Raw genomic sequence first — 19446 nt, forward strand, 5'->3', positions numbered from 1 at the left:
CCAACATTTAGGTTCAAATGAGAATCCTGTTCCAATTTTTTGATGTTTCCCTTGAAATAATTATTAGGGTTTTTTTTTTTTTTCTAAATGATATCTGATAGTAGCATTTAAATCACATGAAATGAAAATGGTGAAGTTTCACTTCTTGTTACTAATTTTTGTAACCTCCAAGAGGGTTTCTTGGTATTACTGATTATTCTGCAACTTCCAGGTTCTCTCCAGATGTGAAGAAAATTGCTTACTTGGTTGAGATGCTTGTACTTACTTGATGAAGTACTTGATTCCATCTGCTGTGTAAGCTTCCTCCCACCCGTAAGGTAGACCTTGAGTGAAAGGAAACCAAAAATACATTTAATAAGATGATAAAGATAACTTTATTTCCTGGACACAAATTTCCCACAGCTTTACAATTATTTGAGTATGTTTCTTGTACAAAATAATTGTCTAGAAAGGAGGAATTAAAACAATTCAGATGAGCTTTCATACTCAGCATCTTAGAACACAATAAATAAGTCTTGAACAGTTAACAATCTGCTTTAGTTGCATTAAATGGATCATGACTTGTCATTTACATGTGGTGAGCATTTTTGTCAGCAGGATTCAAGCAAAAATTTTTGGTGCAGGGGATGGTTTTTGCCTGGAGGCAGAAGGATGGACAAGATGGCCTCTGCTTGTCTATTCAGGCTCAGTTTCTTTAATTAGCTCCCTTTACATTCTTTCACTCAGCTCCACAGGGAATCGACATATGAGTACCAGATCAGCAAGTGGTTTGAAGGTAGCACTTGGACAAGACAAAATTCCTTATGAAGTCTGAAAGTTTAGCAAAGTGATTTACAGTGGATTGTAGTATTTTATTTTATTAATTAAGAATTTTGTGCACTAGATGTTAATGGCCAAACAATTTGCTGAACTCAGCTTCCATTTCAGTAATGGGATTGAGGTTAATTAGTTAGCTATAAAGAGATGCAAACTGAAGTAAGCAAGCAACCATTTGGCCATATTTCTATCAATGAGTACATTTTTGTCCTCATCATACCAAACAGAACAGGCCCAGGTTGAGGCAGCCCATTCTCTTATATTCCAATTATGGGTGGTACTCCTTTAGAACACAAGGGTTTCCATCCCTTGGCTCCACCCTTGAATACTGTTAAGCAGGGGTCCCCAATCCCCAGGCCACGGACCAGTATTGGTCTGCGGCTTGTTAGGAACGGGTCACACAGCAGGTGAGCAGCGGGAGAGTGAGCGAAGCTGTGGAATTGTCTTCCAGGAAACCGGTGCCGAAAAGGTTGGGGACTGGACTTCCCTGGTGGCTCAGTGGTTAAAGAATCCTCCAGCCAATGCAGGGGACACGGGTTCGAGTCCTGGTCTGGGAAGATCCCACATGCCGCGGAGCAATGCCTACTGAGCCTGTGCTCTAGAGCCGATGCTCCACAACAAAAGAAGCCACCGCAGTGAGAAGCCCTCGCACCGCAACAAAGAGTAGCCCCGCTCTCCGTAACTAGAGAAAAGCCCGCGCGCAACAAAGACCCAAAGCAGCCAAAAATAATAAGTAAATAAATAAAATTAAAAAAAAAAAAGGTTGGGGACTGCTGCTGTTAAGGATTGTAATTGACCTTTTGGATCAGTCTTTGGTATTGACTTATCAAGCCTCCTTTGATGAGTATAAGATACATTAACACATCAAACAACAGACTCCTGGTCCAGGTAGCCTACTTCTTTAGAAAGTAACTGAACTGTAACAACAAACCATTTCCCCAAGTCTCAGCAAGTGGCAGAGCAAAAATGCAGGAAGAGCAACTATGAACAAAATAAAACCTTTCTCTATCATCATTCGCTTCCTATTCTTTGAGAATAGCTCTAATGATGTTATTTTTATAAGAAAAACAAAACAAGCTTTACTTTATATTTACCTCCAGTCTTTTAACACAGTTGTATAAAATAAAAGCCTGGCCCAAAATTCTGTAACTACTTCCTTTGTGGATTAACACAGGCCACCTAGGAGTTTCTTTTCTCCCTTAATGAATAAATGATCCTACTTTAAGCACAAATAAGCATATCTGGGAACTCAGCATAAGCAAATGACTGGCTTCTTAAAAGCCCCTGAAGTGACACTATATATATCTCTGATAGTAACCATGGCCAGCACACGCTCAGCCAGACAGGCCATGATCAACTGCTGCTGCAGTTCACGTAGATTTATCGCCTTTACACTTTCTACACCTTTGTTACAGATCACTTCATTTTTCACTGACAAGCCCCTCACCTGAAGGGAAGAATCTGATGACTGTACACAAAACCCCTGCTTTTTTGACAAAAAGGTTCAGAAATGCCAGGAATGATGATCAATAGGGCAAAGACATGCTAAAAGTAGAAAGTCATTCTAATGTGACTTAGATTTTTGTTTAAATGACTTGTCTCTCCAGTGCAATTATAGCCATATTTCTAATTTCTTAATTCACAGGTCTTTTTTTTTTAATGAGGAGAAAAAAATATGTATACTTTAAAGACAGTATCTTTTAATCTATAGGATCATTTGAGAATTGAGATTGAACATTGGGATACCGCATCCCCATGCCATCAAAATAGAGTTCCTGTCCTGATTATTTTCTTACCATTAGTAAACAAGGACTATAACTTCACAACGGACTTATTAAAGGTACCAATTCATATCCATATAAGTCAAAATGGTTATTCAATGACTGCAGCCATCAAGATATTCCTGTTTATTAAATAATATTTTAGGATAAATTCTCTGTTCTGAAAAAATAGCATTTCTTTTTAGAAGACTGAGTGGTTTCTTCTTCTTCATGCAGTTAATATAGTCTGTAAAAAACAGACTTGGGGACTCAATTGATAGCACTATCTTTCAGTGATAGTTCAGTAATAGAAAACACAATCACTGTCCAATTAGTTATAAATTAAAAACCACAATATATTGATAAACCAAATAACCTACTTTATAGAAAAAGGGCGCTTTTGATTTCTACAAGCTTATATAACTATGATGGATGCAATTGTCCTTTAGTAAAGATTTTCATCCCTTCACAATAAGTGATTTGGGTATAATTACAACATACTATCTAAATACTTTTCAATAATCGTTATAGTTCCAAGGCATTAAAAATTTTCTACATTCCCCACATCTTTATACTTGCAAATATATAATGCTTCTATTTTTCCCTTTCATATTTGCTTTAAAACTGTTATGACAACTATTGTTTCTGATTGGAAGTATTTGTTTATGAACCCTCACATAACATTCCTTCCATCAGAGATCATTTGTTTCCAAGTACTCTTCATGAGTATTTTGCCAAAGTAGGAGTCTCGTGCATATTCAGCTTAGAATACTGGCCGTCACCTAACACTCCACATATCCAAAACCAAACTCATCACACGTCCATACAAAATAGTTTCCCTTCTATTTTCCCAGTCTATTTACGTAGGAAAGTTCTCTTTGTCATATTTGGCCCGTTCATTAAATATTTATTGATCATTTTCTTAGTGATTATTTTTCTGTGTTTAGCATTTTACCTGGTGTTCAATACATAATGATTAACAAATTAACATGTACCTTGGTCTTATGAAACATTAAAAAGTAATCATAAATAAAGACACCATTAAAAGTAGGAATAAGTACTAGGAAAGAAAAGTATTGAATACTATGAAAGAGTAACTCATAGCACAGACAAAGGTTAAACTCCTTAATACATAAATAACTCCTACAAATCAGTAAGAGAAAGGAAATGACAAATAGGAGTCTGTGAAACATGTGGAACATTCAGGTCATAAATGTACTTAAACAATAGGCTTAATTTCACTCTTAACAAGAGAAATACAAATTAAACTAGTATGAGAGGCTGTGTTCATCATGTTAGCAAAGAGTAAAACATAGTTTAATAAGACACTGTGTTGAGGGTATGAAGAGGCAGTCATTCTCATACTGATGGGAGTATACATATGATAACATATGTATGGGGAGAAACTTTTCAAGATCTACCTAAAATTTTAAATGCTAATAACAACAGTTCACATTAATGGAGTGGTCATGTGCTAAACATTGCATTACACATGTACCAACTCTCTTAGGCCTCACAACAATTTTACGAGGTACTACTATTATCCCCATTTTACAAATGAGGAAACAGGTATGGACATGGAAACAGCCATCACTTGCCCAAGGTTACACAGCTGGCAGGCAGTAGAGCCCAGACTCTTAACCACTACGCTGAACTGGCTCCATGGACCATTTCATCCAGCAATTCTTCCAGGAATTTATCTTATAGATAACCTTTATGTACAAGATTATTAATTATAAAAGTAAAAGATTGAAAATAATCTAAATAACCACCAATGGGGACTGATTAAAGACTATATATCAGATAATGGGATATTGTCCAGCTGTGAGAAAGAGTGAGGAAGTACTTTATGTACAGTTTGGATAAAGGGATGGAGGATGAAGGAAGGATCTCTGAAGTTGTTGGAGTTATCCAGGTACAGATAGGGGCAAGAACACTAGGTTGAGTGAACAGCAAGTGCAAAGGCTCTGGGATGGGGAAGAGCTTGGCATGTTTGAGGAACTAAGAAATCATTGTTACCGGAGCATAGTGAGTGAGTTAGGAGGGGACTGATACAAGACTGAGCCAGAGAGACAGGCAAATATGACTATGCAGGGTTTTGCAGGCCATGTTAAAATTGTCTGAAAGTTTCTTAACAGGAAAGCTGGAGATATGCTACTGTTTAAGATGAAGAAAGCTGCAAGAGAATGTTGCTCCCACCATATGTGCGGAAAGCTGCACAACCTAAAAAAAATTTTAAAAATTTTGTTTAGTTCCTCAGAGACTGAGTTCCTCACCTGAGCTGACCCTCAGTTGAACTGAATTCCAAAGAGTGACAAGCCCCTCTGAGGGAAGATGGGGCACGTGAACTCTTTCCCTCTTGGCAGAGCACAGGAAGAAGTCTTGCCATAAAAGTGGGTAAGAAGAAAATATCTGAAACTGTAATAAATTTGTAAAGCCTGATTATGGGCTAGCATGATAGCTTGGTGTCCCCGGGAGCCCTAGACACAAGGAGAGCCTGCTCTCCCTGAACAGCTCTTTGCTCATGAGAAAGACAAGGGGTAGACAGGAGACCTGAGAGAGCCCCTGGGTGGTGTGGGCACATGCGGGATCTGCAAAAGTTCGAGGGTGGAGCAGAAGTATCATCCATGACCTGGACCCTCCTCTGATATGAAGTAATAGCCGGCTGCAGCTGGGGGAGGAACAAGGGACACTCCCACATGTGGACAGGAATCTGCGTGACAGAAGGCAAGTCATCTGTTCCTGGGGGAGGGGAAGAAACTGTCACACCCCCAGTCCCTCCCAGACTCCACAAAAACCTCATTTGTACTTGTGGGGTGAGGTGGGTAGAAAACCTGATGTCTCCACCCTGCACTGAGACTAAGTCATGGAGGGGTGAGGGCAGGAAACCTTTCAAATCCAGAATCCTGCACTGATGCGACACAGAGTTTGACTTCCACGAGGAGCGGGGCAGGAAATCCACTAGAGCACTTAGTAGGAGGTAGGGTTGTTTGCCACTAAGGAGGGACAGGAAGGCTGGGAAAGTCCTACCCCTGAGACTTGGGCATGGGGCCTGCCTGAAACCCAGAGATCAGAGTAGGAAAGCTGAGACCCTCTCCACACACACCCCACTCCCCACATGTACCACTCACCTGGCACTGAACTGCCTACTCTGGGAGAGGGCAAGAGAGCAGACAGTAAATGTCCACTGTGATGCAGGTGTGTGGAGCCTGCTGCCTGCTGAGGATGGGGCAGGCATACTGAGAATCCCTACCCCCAGCACCCCAGACCTCACATGAGCACAAGAGAACAGCAGACAAGCACTAGAGGAATTTGAGGTCTGTGGTAAACTCAGTAGAACCCTAGAAACAAAATGCAAATCCAGCTTGCCTACAAATGAGAGTGAATACCGCCCCCCACCATACACACACTAAAGGCCTGACAGAGAAGAGACAGACCCATTTCTGGGTTTAAATAACATTTACCCCAGTCTCTACAGTTTTGTACCTCCAAATACTGACAATCACATTTATGAGACACAGAAAAGCAAGAGAAAAAGATCCATTGCCAAAAGATAAAACCACCAACAGAACCAGATCCAGAAAAAATATTGAGCTTTAAAATAATTATAATTACACATTAAGAGATCTAGTGGAATCTAGTGAACTATGGTTGTGTGACTGCAGTGATGCTCATTACTTGGGTATATCATGCAGAAGGTAATGACTGAGCTTGTTGAGGCCCAGAGTCTTGTTAAATAGCGGGATGGAAGGAGAGAGTGCCAAGTGAGCTGAGGGAATGTGTAAGAGTGATTGGAATAATGGACCCCAGACTTTAAGCTGAATAAGAAGACAAGTAAAAATAACAGTGGAGGCTGAAGGATAGAGAAAATAGGAGATCTTATTGAGGACAATAAACCATGTAGTGAGCTGGAAAGGTGGAAGGTTTGAGAGGGAGAGTCGGGAGTCTGAACCACTGTCTGTGGTGCCAAGGTTTGTGGTGGAATTGGAAGACCATGGTAAAGTGGGAAAAAATGGGCATTGGACGAAAAGAACTGAAAAGTAAAGGTGGTGGACTCACATGGATGATGGCAGGAGCTGGGATGGGGAGAAACAATGGAGAATGAGAATTCCAAGAATACAATAGAGAAAGACAACACCATCAGTCTCAGAGGGCTCAAATAACCAAACTTATCTGAAAAGCATTTTCTAGTGTAGTTGTTATGAAAACTCAAACATATTTAACTTTTAGCATCTGATATCTTGAGAAAAAGAGAAAAAAGAGGGAAAGAGCTTGGGCGGAAGGGTGGCTATGAGAGAGAAAGAAAGAAAGAAAGAAAGAAAGAAAGAAAGAAAGAAAGAAAGAAAGGGAGAACCTCTAACTCACAATTAATAAAGCTTCACTAAAGAATATGATATATATCACAGTGAAATTTTTTGCAGTCACAAAATCTGAATCTATATGTAATGTTCATCAATTATAATTGAAAAACTATGGGAAAGTAATAATCTTGTGGAGTCTATATGATAGTGATAATAGCAGTCAGCTTGCCTAGCTTACAGGGTTATCATGAGACTCTTATTAGAGAATATATAACTATATGATATGTATACAAAAGGAGACAATTATTATTCAGAGTAAGGAAAATAACAACAGCTCCTTCCTTCTCCGTCGTTTATGGTTCTAGAGATATAGAGAAATTTGGATGCTTAATATAGGAAATGTGTTTAAATTATCTATAGGGGAAATCTCCATTAATATACTGGGATATTTTTTAGAATCCTCTCCCAGTATAGGAAATTATATAGTCTCTATTTCACTCATGATAACACCCAGTAAAAGAATAACAGAAACCAGTGGGACACTCTGACCCTCAATGAGTGGATGATAAGTGCATAACAACCAGCTCTTGGGGGCAGGAGGAGCCCTAATTTGTAGCATTTGCTGATTTCCGTGGTGCAAATACTCCTACCATAACTGATTTCAAGCTACTTATGTGACGTCGATGACTACCGAGTTGGGAAGAAATGTGTAGTAGGAAGCCATGATATAGTATTCCCAGACATGAGACATAAATAATCTCAATGACAAAGATAAGGAAAATAATTAGGAAGTGGTAAGTTTTGAGTATTTATTCCTCTTTTAAATGTTTAAACTGAAAATTTAAAACAATTTTTAATTTTTAATAATGACTATGTTTCACACTTAGCTCACAGAATTCTTGTAACCCGGTACTAGCCAGGTCCGGTATAACCACCATGGAACCTACCTCTTACCTCCCTGGTCCTAATAGAAAGTTCAAAAATCAAAGGATAGAAATATCATTTTATCCAAAAGATGATAACATGAAACCGGTATCAGTCTAAAATGATGTGAGAATTACTGTTCTAACCATAAAGTATGTGTTTATCAAATGTTTACACAGAGCTTTCTATATGCCTGGCATTTTTCTAGGTATTTTAAAAATATTAACTCATTTTATCCTAACAATCATTTGAGATAGGTGTTATTATTAACCTCATCTTACAGAGAAGAAACTGAGGGATTAAGAGGTTTAAGTAACTTGCCCATTGTCACACTAAAAAATGGTGCAGCCACAATTTGAACCCAAGCAATCTGGTGCTACAGCCTATGCTTTTAACTATTGTCATACTGCTTCCATTTCCCTAACTCCCGTTAGCATTGCCAACAATCAATATTTTTAAATGGTCCAAAAGTATTTTGCTTAACTTTCTGAAGAACAAAAAAAAAAAAAAAAAAAAAAAAACCTCTCAACATCTCAAATTCTGCATTATTACCTACAGAAATGCTCTTTTGAAAGAAACTGAAATAATTTTTATGCTTAAACAGAAAGCAGTCTATTTTAGAGACATTTTAATGTTAGAGTTACGATTGTAAAAGTTAATTTGTAGGTATGAACTGCAGTGCCAATTTTAAAAGAACTACTAGCTAATGTTCCTATGAAAAATGAACCTATTATACTGAGAGATGGTTGTAACCTGTAAATAACCAAATAATGCAGTATTTTAAGTATTAAAACTTTCTAAGGACATAGTTTATTAAAAACCTATATAGATTTTGTGAATTGTGCTTTAAACATTCCTTAAAATTAGACTTGCATAAACTCTATATTAACAGACAATTTAGGATCTGTGATCTGACTTTTTACACATGGTTACATACATCATCATTTGAACAAACAAAAAAGCAAATGACTATATAATGTAGGAAGATTTTATGTTTTTATATTAGTATGTCTCAAATTTAGGAGTTCAAATGTTAACATAATTAGATATAAGTCTTTTCTAATTAGAGGTCATTCACTGGGCAGGTTAAAAGCTGTAATATATTAAAGAACAACATGGTAAAAATATCCCTAGAGGTTATTTGATGGTTCATAGTCCTATTTATCTTGTCACTCTTTTTGGGCAAATACTACACTAATAAATACCTAGTTAGGAGGAGGGAAAAAGCTAACATTTATTTTCTACATTTCTTTTCCCAACAGATGCAAAAGTCAGGGTTTTTACAGTTGAAATTTTACAGTATTTTACAGTTAAAATCATGGGGTGATTTCCTTGAACTCTGATATGCAGACATTCGAGAAGCCAGCTGAAATGTTCTTTCTTAGGTGGCTAGCTTTCATTCCGTGACCCAGACTGAAGGTGAGAATGCAGAATTTCACTGGGTGTTGTCTCTGGGCATTCAGACTATGCTGGGGGAATGAACTGGTTAGGTTTGTTTGGCTTAAAATCAATAACATACAACAAACTTCATTTTGTGCACTAATAAAACAGCATAAAACCTGCTGAAGCTTTCTTCACTGGAGTATGAGATCTCCCTCTGCATAATAGTCTAAAGAGGTCAAGTGTGTGTGTGTGTGTGTGTGAGTGTGTGTGTGTGTTCCTAATTCCTTTTAGTGTACAAAGATAAACAGGATTTCTTTAAAGCACCGCTATTGTTACAATAATAAAGATACTAAGAGGTCAGTGGCTGCTGAACATGAATTAATCCATGTATTAGAAGGGAAAAAAATGAACTGCATCTTCTTTCTTCTCCATTCAGCAAGACTGATTTTAGTAATTAGAAGTGGCAAAGTTGCTGTCAAGCAAGCTTGATTTCCTCTGGTTAAGAGTACCAGCAATATGTTGGGTGGTCCAAAATGGATACTACTATTGGCCTGCAACTAACAGTTGCCTGAGAGTTATAGGTAGACAGACTTGAATTGGGAAAATAGGAACAGAAGAAGGGAGAGAGAGAGAATACATAAAAGGGATTATGGCAGCTTAAATTTAGGCACAGTAAACTTGGGCAGAAAAAGTGAGCTTGGAGATGGTGGACTCAAATCTCTAGATCCCATCTCTCAATCTGATTTGGAATCTCATCCAAGCTATCCCTGGTCCAGCTGGTCAAAATCTCCCTCACACTTGTCCAGCATGGTAACCTCTTGATCATTCTCAGCAGTGCTTCTGGCTCCTTATACCTAGCTAGGCTCTGGATCTGTCAGAAACTTTACTCGACACTTTTTCTCCTCACATTTGTTGAGTGACTACTATCCGAGGCCCGGTAGAGTGGTGACCAGATTCAGAACAGTGCCTCACACATACATCCTGGGCACCCAAGAAATATTTGTTGACCCACTGAAGAAATCTGCTTCCCATGAAGGCTGATGGTTCAGTGAATCCTGTGCATATTTGAAATTTTACTGTTGTTATAAGGTCTTTGTACTCACCAGGGGAACTTTCTTACAAATATTTGCACAACTGTTACTTGTGGATTTTGACAACAGGATAGTGGAGGACCAACAGACATGCAATTTTAGAAACACTATCACAGAGCAGATGAAATTAGGTCAAGATCATTTATGTTCCCACCCTAAGGACAAATAATGCAACTCTAAGCATCACTAATCCTTAGTCATGTAGCAGTTTGCTGTTAACATCCTTCTCTTTAAATTTTTAAAAAATGTGATTATCTGAAAAATCTATTAAGGGTGTCACATTACTTTCAGATAAAATTTGAAAAAAATCAAAAAAACAAGAACTCTTTTGGATATTTGCCTTTAAAAAGATTTGTTTAAATTTTTATTAAATGTATTTTTAAAAATATGCAAAGAAAAGCAATAAAAACACATTAGTAGAGCGGGTAAAATTTTGAAACAACAGCCTTCATGCAGTCAGATAAACTCAATACTGATTAAAGAGTTATAAACTCTAATAAAAGATAAAAGAACTTTGCTTTTTTTCCTCTTCAAAGAATATTAGTGCTCACAGAAGAGCTGATTACCACTTAAAAAAATCAAAAATCCATAGTGTGGCATTTAAAATCCTTTCAAAACACATTTCTTACAGAAAGACACGTACTGGAATGTACACAGAAACTTTATTCATAACAGCCCCAGCTGAAAGCAATTCAAATAACCATCAGTTGGTGACTGGATAAATAAACTGTGGAATATCAATCAATGAAATACTGCTGAACATTGATACAATTGATGCAGACAACACCAAGGATGAATCTCAAAAGCAGTATACTAAGTGTAAGGTGTTATATACTTGGAGTCTATTTATATGAAATTTTAGAAAAGGCAAAACTATAGTGACAGAAAGCACATCAGTGGCTTCCTGGGACCAGGGGTGATGGAGGGGACTGATTACACAGGGGCACATGAGAAAGTTTTGGAGTAATGGAAATGTTCTATAATACAATTATGGTGGTATTACACAACTGTATATATTTGGCAAAACTCAGTGAATTGTACACTTACATTTTATTATATGTAAAGTATTCCTTTTAATTTAAAATTTTAAAAAGCAGAGGGAAATCTCTGTGGGCAGCAGTATAAAAAACCTCATTTAAAAAAAGACTTTAAAATACAGCTTCAGTCTTTTTTTTCATTTTCATGTCCTATTAATCCCACCTAGTATCTAGCCTCCTAGAATTATTGACTTCTTTCCTTCTGTGGTTTTTTAGATATTGTTTTTTCTACCTGGAATGCTCATCACTGTGGGATATATTCATTCAATAACCACTTTTGAACGAACTTCAAAGACAATAGTCATGTACCGCAGTGTCTTTGTCAGGCTATAGGCTGTTCTCTAATTTAGGCACTTCTTCAGTTGTTCCCAACTATCTAGAATTTTTTTCTTTGATGTACAATTTACATACAATAAAATGCACAAATCTTAAGTGTACATTCACTGAATTTTGACAAATGTATAATCCAAAACTCCATCAAGTTATAGAACATTGCCATCACCCCAGAAAGATATCTTTGCAGTTGATTCTCACCACCATTCCCCAGGCTACCATTGTTCTAATTTTTTAAAATATTATGTTTTTTACTTTTAGAAATTCCATTTAGTTTTAAAAAGGATTTCTGTTTCTCTGCTTAGATATCCTATCTTTGCATTCATTGTGAATATATTTTCCTCTACTTCATTGCACATAGTTATAACAAGTACTTTCAAGCACTTGTTCCAACATCTGGATCTTTTGGGAGTTGGTCTCAGCTCATTGTCTTTTCGCTTAAGAATGGTTACATTTTCCTGTTTCTTTTTACACTGGTAATATTGTTTTATATTCTGGAAATTATGAATGTTACACTGCAGAAACTGAATTCTGATATTACTCTGAGGAGTGTTGATATTCTTGATTTTTCAGGAAATTTACTTGGTCGGACTCAAGCTATAGGATATATCTAACTCTTGGGCACAGGCTCAAATCTCAGTTCAGTTTTTTTTTTTACCCCCTTGGCTGGGCTGTTACAATCTTCCCTGAGCTTGGGGTCAGGCAGAGAGTTGGGCGGAGTTTATATACAGAATTTTGGGGCCATGTATCTGCCTGTCTGCTCTCTAGGCTTTTCTCCCTCACTTTCTGGCAGTGGTGGTTACCTCAAACGTCATCTTCTAGTTCCACACATCATAGAGATTTCAGGTTATCAGAGTCTTACTGTCCCATGGGTCCTGTTAGGTCTTGGAGTAGGGTGAGGCAAGCAAGGTGTCTATGGTGCAAAATTTATGAAGGCACTCATCCTCAGGCTCATGCAAGTGCAGAGTCAGCACCCAAGAGTGAGTGCCTCCTTAAGAAGGCCTTGCTTGCCTCACGCTAGTCCCAGCCCTGGGTGCTGCCCTCAATCTGAAAGTGGAACAAACAAGAAACTTATCCCATGTTTGTTCCTTCTTCCAAGTTTTGACTATTGTCCAGAACCGGCCTGATTTTATTTACTCTCCAAAGCCTTCAGGTGGTTGTTTTTCTATTTTGCCCAGGGTTTATAATTTTCTTTTCTTTTTTTTTTTTTTGAGAGTTGTTTTATTTGGCAGGAACTTTTAGGATGCTTCAAGCAGTATCTCAAGTAACCCTGAGGGAACTGCTCCGAGAGGCAATGGGGGAAAACTATATAGAAGTTTTGCAACAAAGAGCAGGTAGTCAGGAACATCAAAAGATTATTGTTAATTAAAGAAAACCAGATATCCCAAGTTAAGGAATTTGGCACTTTTCTGTATATAGGGAGATGCAAGAGTCTGTACTCACTGATATGCACCTCAGCTATCTGGGACCAGTATCCTGTATTTTCACATCCTGAGTTTCCTCAGGGCTCACCATGGGGAGTGGCTGCAGTCTGATGGCTGCTAGATGGCAGGTATTCTTCCTGAGTTCCCTCAGGGCTCACCAGCTCACCATAGGCTGTGGCTGCAATCTCTGATGACTGTGACATCCTTTGTTTACTGATATGGCAGCCAGTATACAATTGAGTTCTGAGGGATGGTTAGTCTGTCAGGAGATTATTCAGTCATACTGGAAGTGGAACTCTAAGAATCAAAGAATTTTTGAGTGGAAAGAGATCTTAGAAATTCTCTATTGGATTGTCTTACGTTAGAAATTGGAGACTGACACCAAAAAAGGTTAAAAACCTTTGTTATAGAGTCAATTATAGGGAAGGAAAGTAATGTAACTTCTAACCTAGTGACCATCCTCTATGCCACTCTGTAATAATGCTGAAAGAGCAACTTCTGTGCAGAGCGTAAACTGTTGCACTCACACCTCTTTCAAATGTAAACCGTGTATTAATTCTCAAATATTAATTGCTGCCTATTTAACAGTTTGCTATTGTTATGGACTGAATGTTTGTGTTCCCACAAAATTCATATGCTGAAACCCAAACCCCCAGTGTGGCTGTAGTTTGATCTGATAGAATCACTGTCTTATAAGAAGAGATTCTGACCCCTCTCTCCATCGTCGTGTGTGCACCAACAGGAGATCATGTGAGCTAACAGAGAGACAGTGGCTGCCTACAAGCCAAAAGAAGAGGCCTCAGAATAAAACTTACCTTGCTGGTACCTTGATATTGGACTTTCCAGCCTCCAGAACTGGGAGAAATAAGTTTCTGTTATTTAAGTCACTCAGTCTGTGGTATTTTGTCACAGCAGCCCGAGCTGGCTAATACAGCTACAGAAATGGATCCAAATTTTACACACTGGTAAATCAGCTTACTTGACAGAATTACTTTAGATTGACCATACAGAGGTAAATTCATATGCTTCTTTAAAAGAGCTTGAACTCATTTAAAACTAAAATCTGACAATCAGTACAATAAAAATAAATTTCTTTTGAGTGCTAAACCCATCACTTTAGGTAAATCTGCTTTGAAGTGGGAGGGCAAAAAATGTTTCTAAAACGATTTATCCTATTTTTCCTATCTTATTTTTAAATGCATACATTTTAAGTATATATATATATATATATATATATATATGGCTATTAATATATATCAGAGTCTATTCTGCAAATGCCTTATAGACTCATACCTTCCAAAACAGCATGTAAACAGGCACCGTGTACAAGTAAGGCCCAAACACATACCCCTTATTTGCATCTTTCCATCTAGCAGCACTTAGTAAAGATCATTGGTACCCTAAGAAGTTAAGAACTAGGAGAGTTATCTCTCATTTGACCAGTGATGATGATAATTTCTGATAATTCAGAATACAAACACATGCAATTATAAACAATTTTTATTTCTATATATTGATTTGGTTTGACTGATGTAGACAATGATTCCAAGTAAATCAGATGTCAATTCTGCCAACTCTCCCCTTAACTTTATACCATCATATCCAGCTTTAGTAAGGCCCCCAAGTATTTCTTTCTCCTTCATTTAATTATCTTAAGTTACCGAACAAACAGAAAACTTGCTATATTTGGGGATCCTGATAACAAAAGTACTTAGGTAGGAGATAATCCAACTACTGTGTTGGAATTTGGGGTCCTCTGGACATTGCAAGTTTTAGGACTGGAGTTTGAGCAAACCTCTCCAAAATTGTATGTCTGCTTTAATTAATAACAGAAAAGATGAGGGGTAATAAATGAACACAAGGAATATAAACTCAAATTTGAATTAAAAAAGGAGAAATCACTGAAATCTCTGAAAGAGATTTTCTAATTAAGAACATTTAGTTTCCTACTTTCAAGTACACTTTGATTTGAGATAATTATCTTTAATGATATATTTTAATGATTGTATGAAATACTTTTAACTAAAAATGTTAAGTATTTATAGCTAAATAAGTGCTTCAAAAGTGCTTAAACGTTTCTTTTACTTTTGGCAATCTCCTTCTAATTTTAATGGTTTAATTTGCTTAGAAAGTCATACATCAACACATACATCTAAATATGTGAGTTTACAATCTAAGGAGAAACTACTGATTAGCTCATGTTAATATTTTCATAAATTCAAAAGAGATAAAATTTAAATTAACTACCTTCTAATAATTATACAAGTAGCTTCATGGGGTAAAATCTGTCTTATTTTTAAATAGAGTCATTCCTGAAAAAAAGCAAACTTAAAACATTCCAACCACTCGCAACTTTTTGCTTTTCCCAAATACAGGCCACGCCCCTTCAACTCATCACTGCATTTGCACAGGCTATTAACTCTGCCTAAAGTTACTAACACTTTCCTTTCTTCTCTGCCTTGTAAACTTCTGCTCACCAGTCTGGAACCAGCTTAAATTGTATTTCCTCTGTGCCTCCTCCCCTAATTTCCTTGGCAGAGTTCATCTTCCCCTCCTCTATGGAACTTCTGTGGTTTGTACCAGTCTCTATCACAACACTTATCACTTTTTCATGTTAAACATGAGTTCCTTGAGGGCATTGGCCATGTTTTATCTTTGTACCACTTTCTGGTACACAGTACAGTCTTCGGTGCACAGTAAATGTTCAACAATGGTTTGTTGAGTATTCGCATCCCAAGAAGTAAGACTTATCTTCAGATTTTTAAAAGTAACATTGCCTGGAGAGATTTAGGAAAAATGTTGCATATTAGTTACGAATGTTTTCAGGTGAAAGTGACTGACTACCCAATTACAGGCGCAAACAAACAGGAGTTTATTTTTAAGGAGCCTGGAGTTTACCCAACAATAATATCAAGGTCCCAGGTTTTTTCTGTCTTTCTACTCCAGCATCCTTAGTGCAACCTTGTAGTTGCAAGAAGGCCTCCAAAGCTACAGACATCATATCTATATTGAAGGCAGAGAGAAAGGAAAAAGAGGTAGTCCCAGTTCCATCTGTCCTTATCTATTAATTAAAAGTTTTACAGAAGTTCCTAAGCAGATTTTCCTTCATATCTCATTGGCCAGGAATGGGTTGTGTGGCTACTTCCAGATTCAGGAGGCTGAGAAAGCAAGTGTCTGGCTTTACAGTTTCTACTGTAGGGCAAACATTAAGTCTGCCATAGATGACAAAAACAAAAATAAAAAGACAACAGGAGAGTGGATGAAGGTTAGTTAAGATACCAAGGTACCTGGTTTGTCAGAATGAGTGTGCCTGAGAAATTGGGGACCCTAGAGTATCAGTGCAAATATGCATACAGTTAATAATTCATGTTGTGATATTTTCTCAAGACTGTGTTGCTTATAATGGCATAAATAATGAGATAGCTGTTTCAGTCTCGTATCTCGCAATTCTTCCAGTGCTTTTAAATTATGACAGTTCTTTATCTTCCATTTGCTCCAGTTTCCTTTTGATTCCATCACTGCCATTCAAAATTTCTCAGAGCCAAATCTTAAATGTTTCATTCTCTATAAATGCTTTCCTGATTTTAAAACAATTTCCCTCATTGTTCTTTTGAGCTATTCGTACTTTTTTACCATTCATAAAATACTTCATATCTTCAATTTAGCATTATGATAATTTGCAGTTACTTTATTCCCCTCCTTTCATAGACTGCTAGCTCCTTGAGGGTACTGAGTCTTACTCAGACATATTTGGTTCCAAAAAATTTATCTTCTGAGTTGAATATTTAATTCATTTCCTTTCATTTGCTTAGTCAGACTCTTAGTGTTGGAGGGAAGGAAATGGAAGGCAAGACTAACATGTATAAGAACAAGGCCACTGCTTGTTCTTTTAATGGTGACATTAAAAACTAGAGAAAAAAAAAGGTTGCATTCTGGGTTGAAAATGTGCAAGTGCTAGAAAATAGAACCTCCTCTGAGCTGATGCAACTCAGGTATGGAACTTGGAAGGCTGGTGGTCCTGTGAAGATTATAAAATAACACTCCTTCCTCTAGGAGATGCGGTGCTGTACCACAGCATTCACGTGGGCGGACACAGCAAGGATGGCATTTCAGCCCCAAAGTACTCCCTTGACTTGCACGAAATACTCAATGCTCTGTGGCAGCCATACGTAGGAATTTAAGAAGTTCCATTTTCATCCAATATATCTACAAGTCTTTCATGATTTCTCCAGGCTCTGTAGTGATGGGAAACATAGGACTTCACATTTTTGGATAGGTCTAATTGTCCAAGGTTCCTTCTCATAATTGAGACAAAATTTGTCTTCCTGTTGCTCCTATCTGATGGCCCAAAGACTTAACTTCTGATGCTGTATATAATAACCATGTCCCAAAGCACTATACATGTCTCTGGCAGGAAGCTACCTCCTCGGCAACACGAAAGTAACAGAATGGTGTGTAGCTATTTATAGGTAGGGAGCATGGACATTGTATTTGCTTATTAGACATTTGTGCATGTGTACAAAACCCGGTATTTAAAATCCAACAAATCAAATCTACTTTAAGAATCTAATTTATAAATTCTGGGAATCTTAAACTTCATTTCTATTTTTCCCCCCATTGGATCACTGTCTTCTATTATACTTTATTTTATTACCTACTCACTTTAATCACTTGCTGTCCTATATTGTTCACTGACAATTTGACTATTAAGTATGGAATTTTAATTTTAAAATATTATTATTGATAATTAAATACTTGCAGCTGAATTTATAGAGCAGTAAGAACTGATATTGAACATGTAGCAACACTAAATATTATTATTTCTCATGTCTTCTAAGTATCTTGGGTAAGTTCTGAAGTTAATTGTAAAGAGAATTTCAGAAAATAAGGGTTAAATCCTTTCAATTTATAATCTCTACTTGAGAAGTATACTTCAGTAACTTTAACTGTGGTTATGTTTAAGAATAAAAGTGAGACTATAATCTTGGTTGAAATAATAGGTAATCAATTACATTCTTAAAAGTTATCAGTGTGATTAAGGCAAAGAAATAAAGGCTAGGTACAGAAACAAAGACTAGGTGCAATATACATATGCTTAGAAAATTCAAAACACTCAAAGGCTCATTTTCCTTGTTTCAGGTATTTAAATATCGAAACCATGAAAGAAAAGGAATAAACTTTTATTGTAAGATTCCATTTATTCAATGATAGTTTGTTAATGCATTTTGGTAATGGACATAGGCTGAGTTAAAGTTTATCTTTGTATTGGTTACAGAAGATTAACCATCAGTTAAGGTATCATATATATATGGATATATTTTTATTTTATACTTATATATTTTATTTTAAATCAAAACATATAAATATATATTCATTTGCCAATCTTTATTAGGCTAGAGTCTTTTCTTTGTTGATCAGTCCTCTGATTAGGGTTCTGTGTTGTTTTTCTTGCAGAAACCACACCCAAAATGCAACAGCTATCATTTCCAGTTTCAGGTTCTTCAAAATGGATTGAGACTTAACAACAGTTATGAAACATCCCAAGAGCAGAAGAATCCTTCTAGACTTTTATAATTTCCCTCCAATCTTTTACAGGTGACTCTTTTACATCTAATGAATAGCATTATTAACTCACCTTTATTAAATCTCTCTAAAGTATTCAACTTAGTTTTTGTAAAATCAACTTTTTCTTTCCACTTTCACATTTCATCAAATTACAAAAATTACAATTAATTTACAGTGCAAGTACAACTAGCATTAATCGTTTTGGAAACAAACACAACCAACTCTGAAATACATTTTAACTGGCAGCAGTTTAAATTCATGGTAGTACTAGAGAGGGGCCTATTAAGATTGGTTAAGATAGTTTCTACATTGGAGAAAGCAGTTCTGAAATATATATACACACATATATATAATCTAAAATGAATATAAATATAATATATATAAATATATATTGGTTCTATATTTAGAACTATATTATAGTTCTATAAAGTGGTTCTAAAATATATATAAAAGAAATATAGAATAATTATATATCAGGTACTATGTAATATAAAATAAATATATAAATATTTAAAAATATATTTAAATATTAATAATATAAAATTATATAATTTTTTATATAAAATTTTTTATAAAAATATATAAATATTTATATAATATAAAATATATTATATATATTAGTGACTATGGAGTCTTTTATAATTTGCTGAGAATTATTTTTTAAAATTTATCTACCAGGACAATTATTTAAAAGCATTCAGTTTTCCTTGTCTTCCACAATACCACACACACCTAATTTTACACCTAAATTTAGAAAATGAAAAAAGCCATCTAAATTTTTAAAAGATTATTCCTTTTTTGTCCAGTTTCTT

General features: G+C 36.3%; 1 protein-coding gene across 2 annotated transcripts in view; it reads right to left on the reverse strand.

Moving 5' to 3' along the window:
- The window catches only part of STXBP4 (syntaxin binding protein 4), a 171539-nt gene that overhangs the window by 23120 nt on the left and 128973 nt on the right, over positions 1-19446 (reverse strand). For both annotated transcript variants that reach the window (XM_060080938.1, XM_060080939.1), the window contains one exon: positions 266-323. In XM_060080938.1, the coding sequence (XP_059936921.1) occupies positions 266-323 (58 nt within the window). The remainder of the gene's footprint in view (positions 1-265; positions 324-19446) is intronic.

The sequence above is a fragment of the Mesoplodon densirostris genome, chromosome 18 (genome assembly GCF_025265405.1).
Source record: "Mesoplodon densirostris isolate mMesDen1 chromosome 18, mMesDen1 primary haplotype, whole genome shotgun sequence".
In the NCBI taxonomy this organism is placed as follows: domain Eukaryota; kingdom Metazoa; phylum Chordata; class Mammalia; order Artiodactyla; family Ziphiidae; genus Mesoplodon; species Mesoplodon densirostris.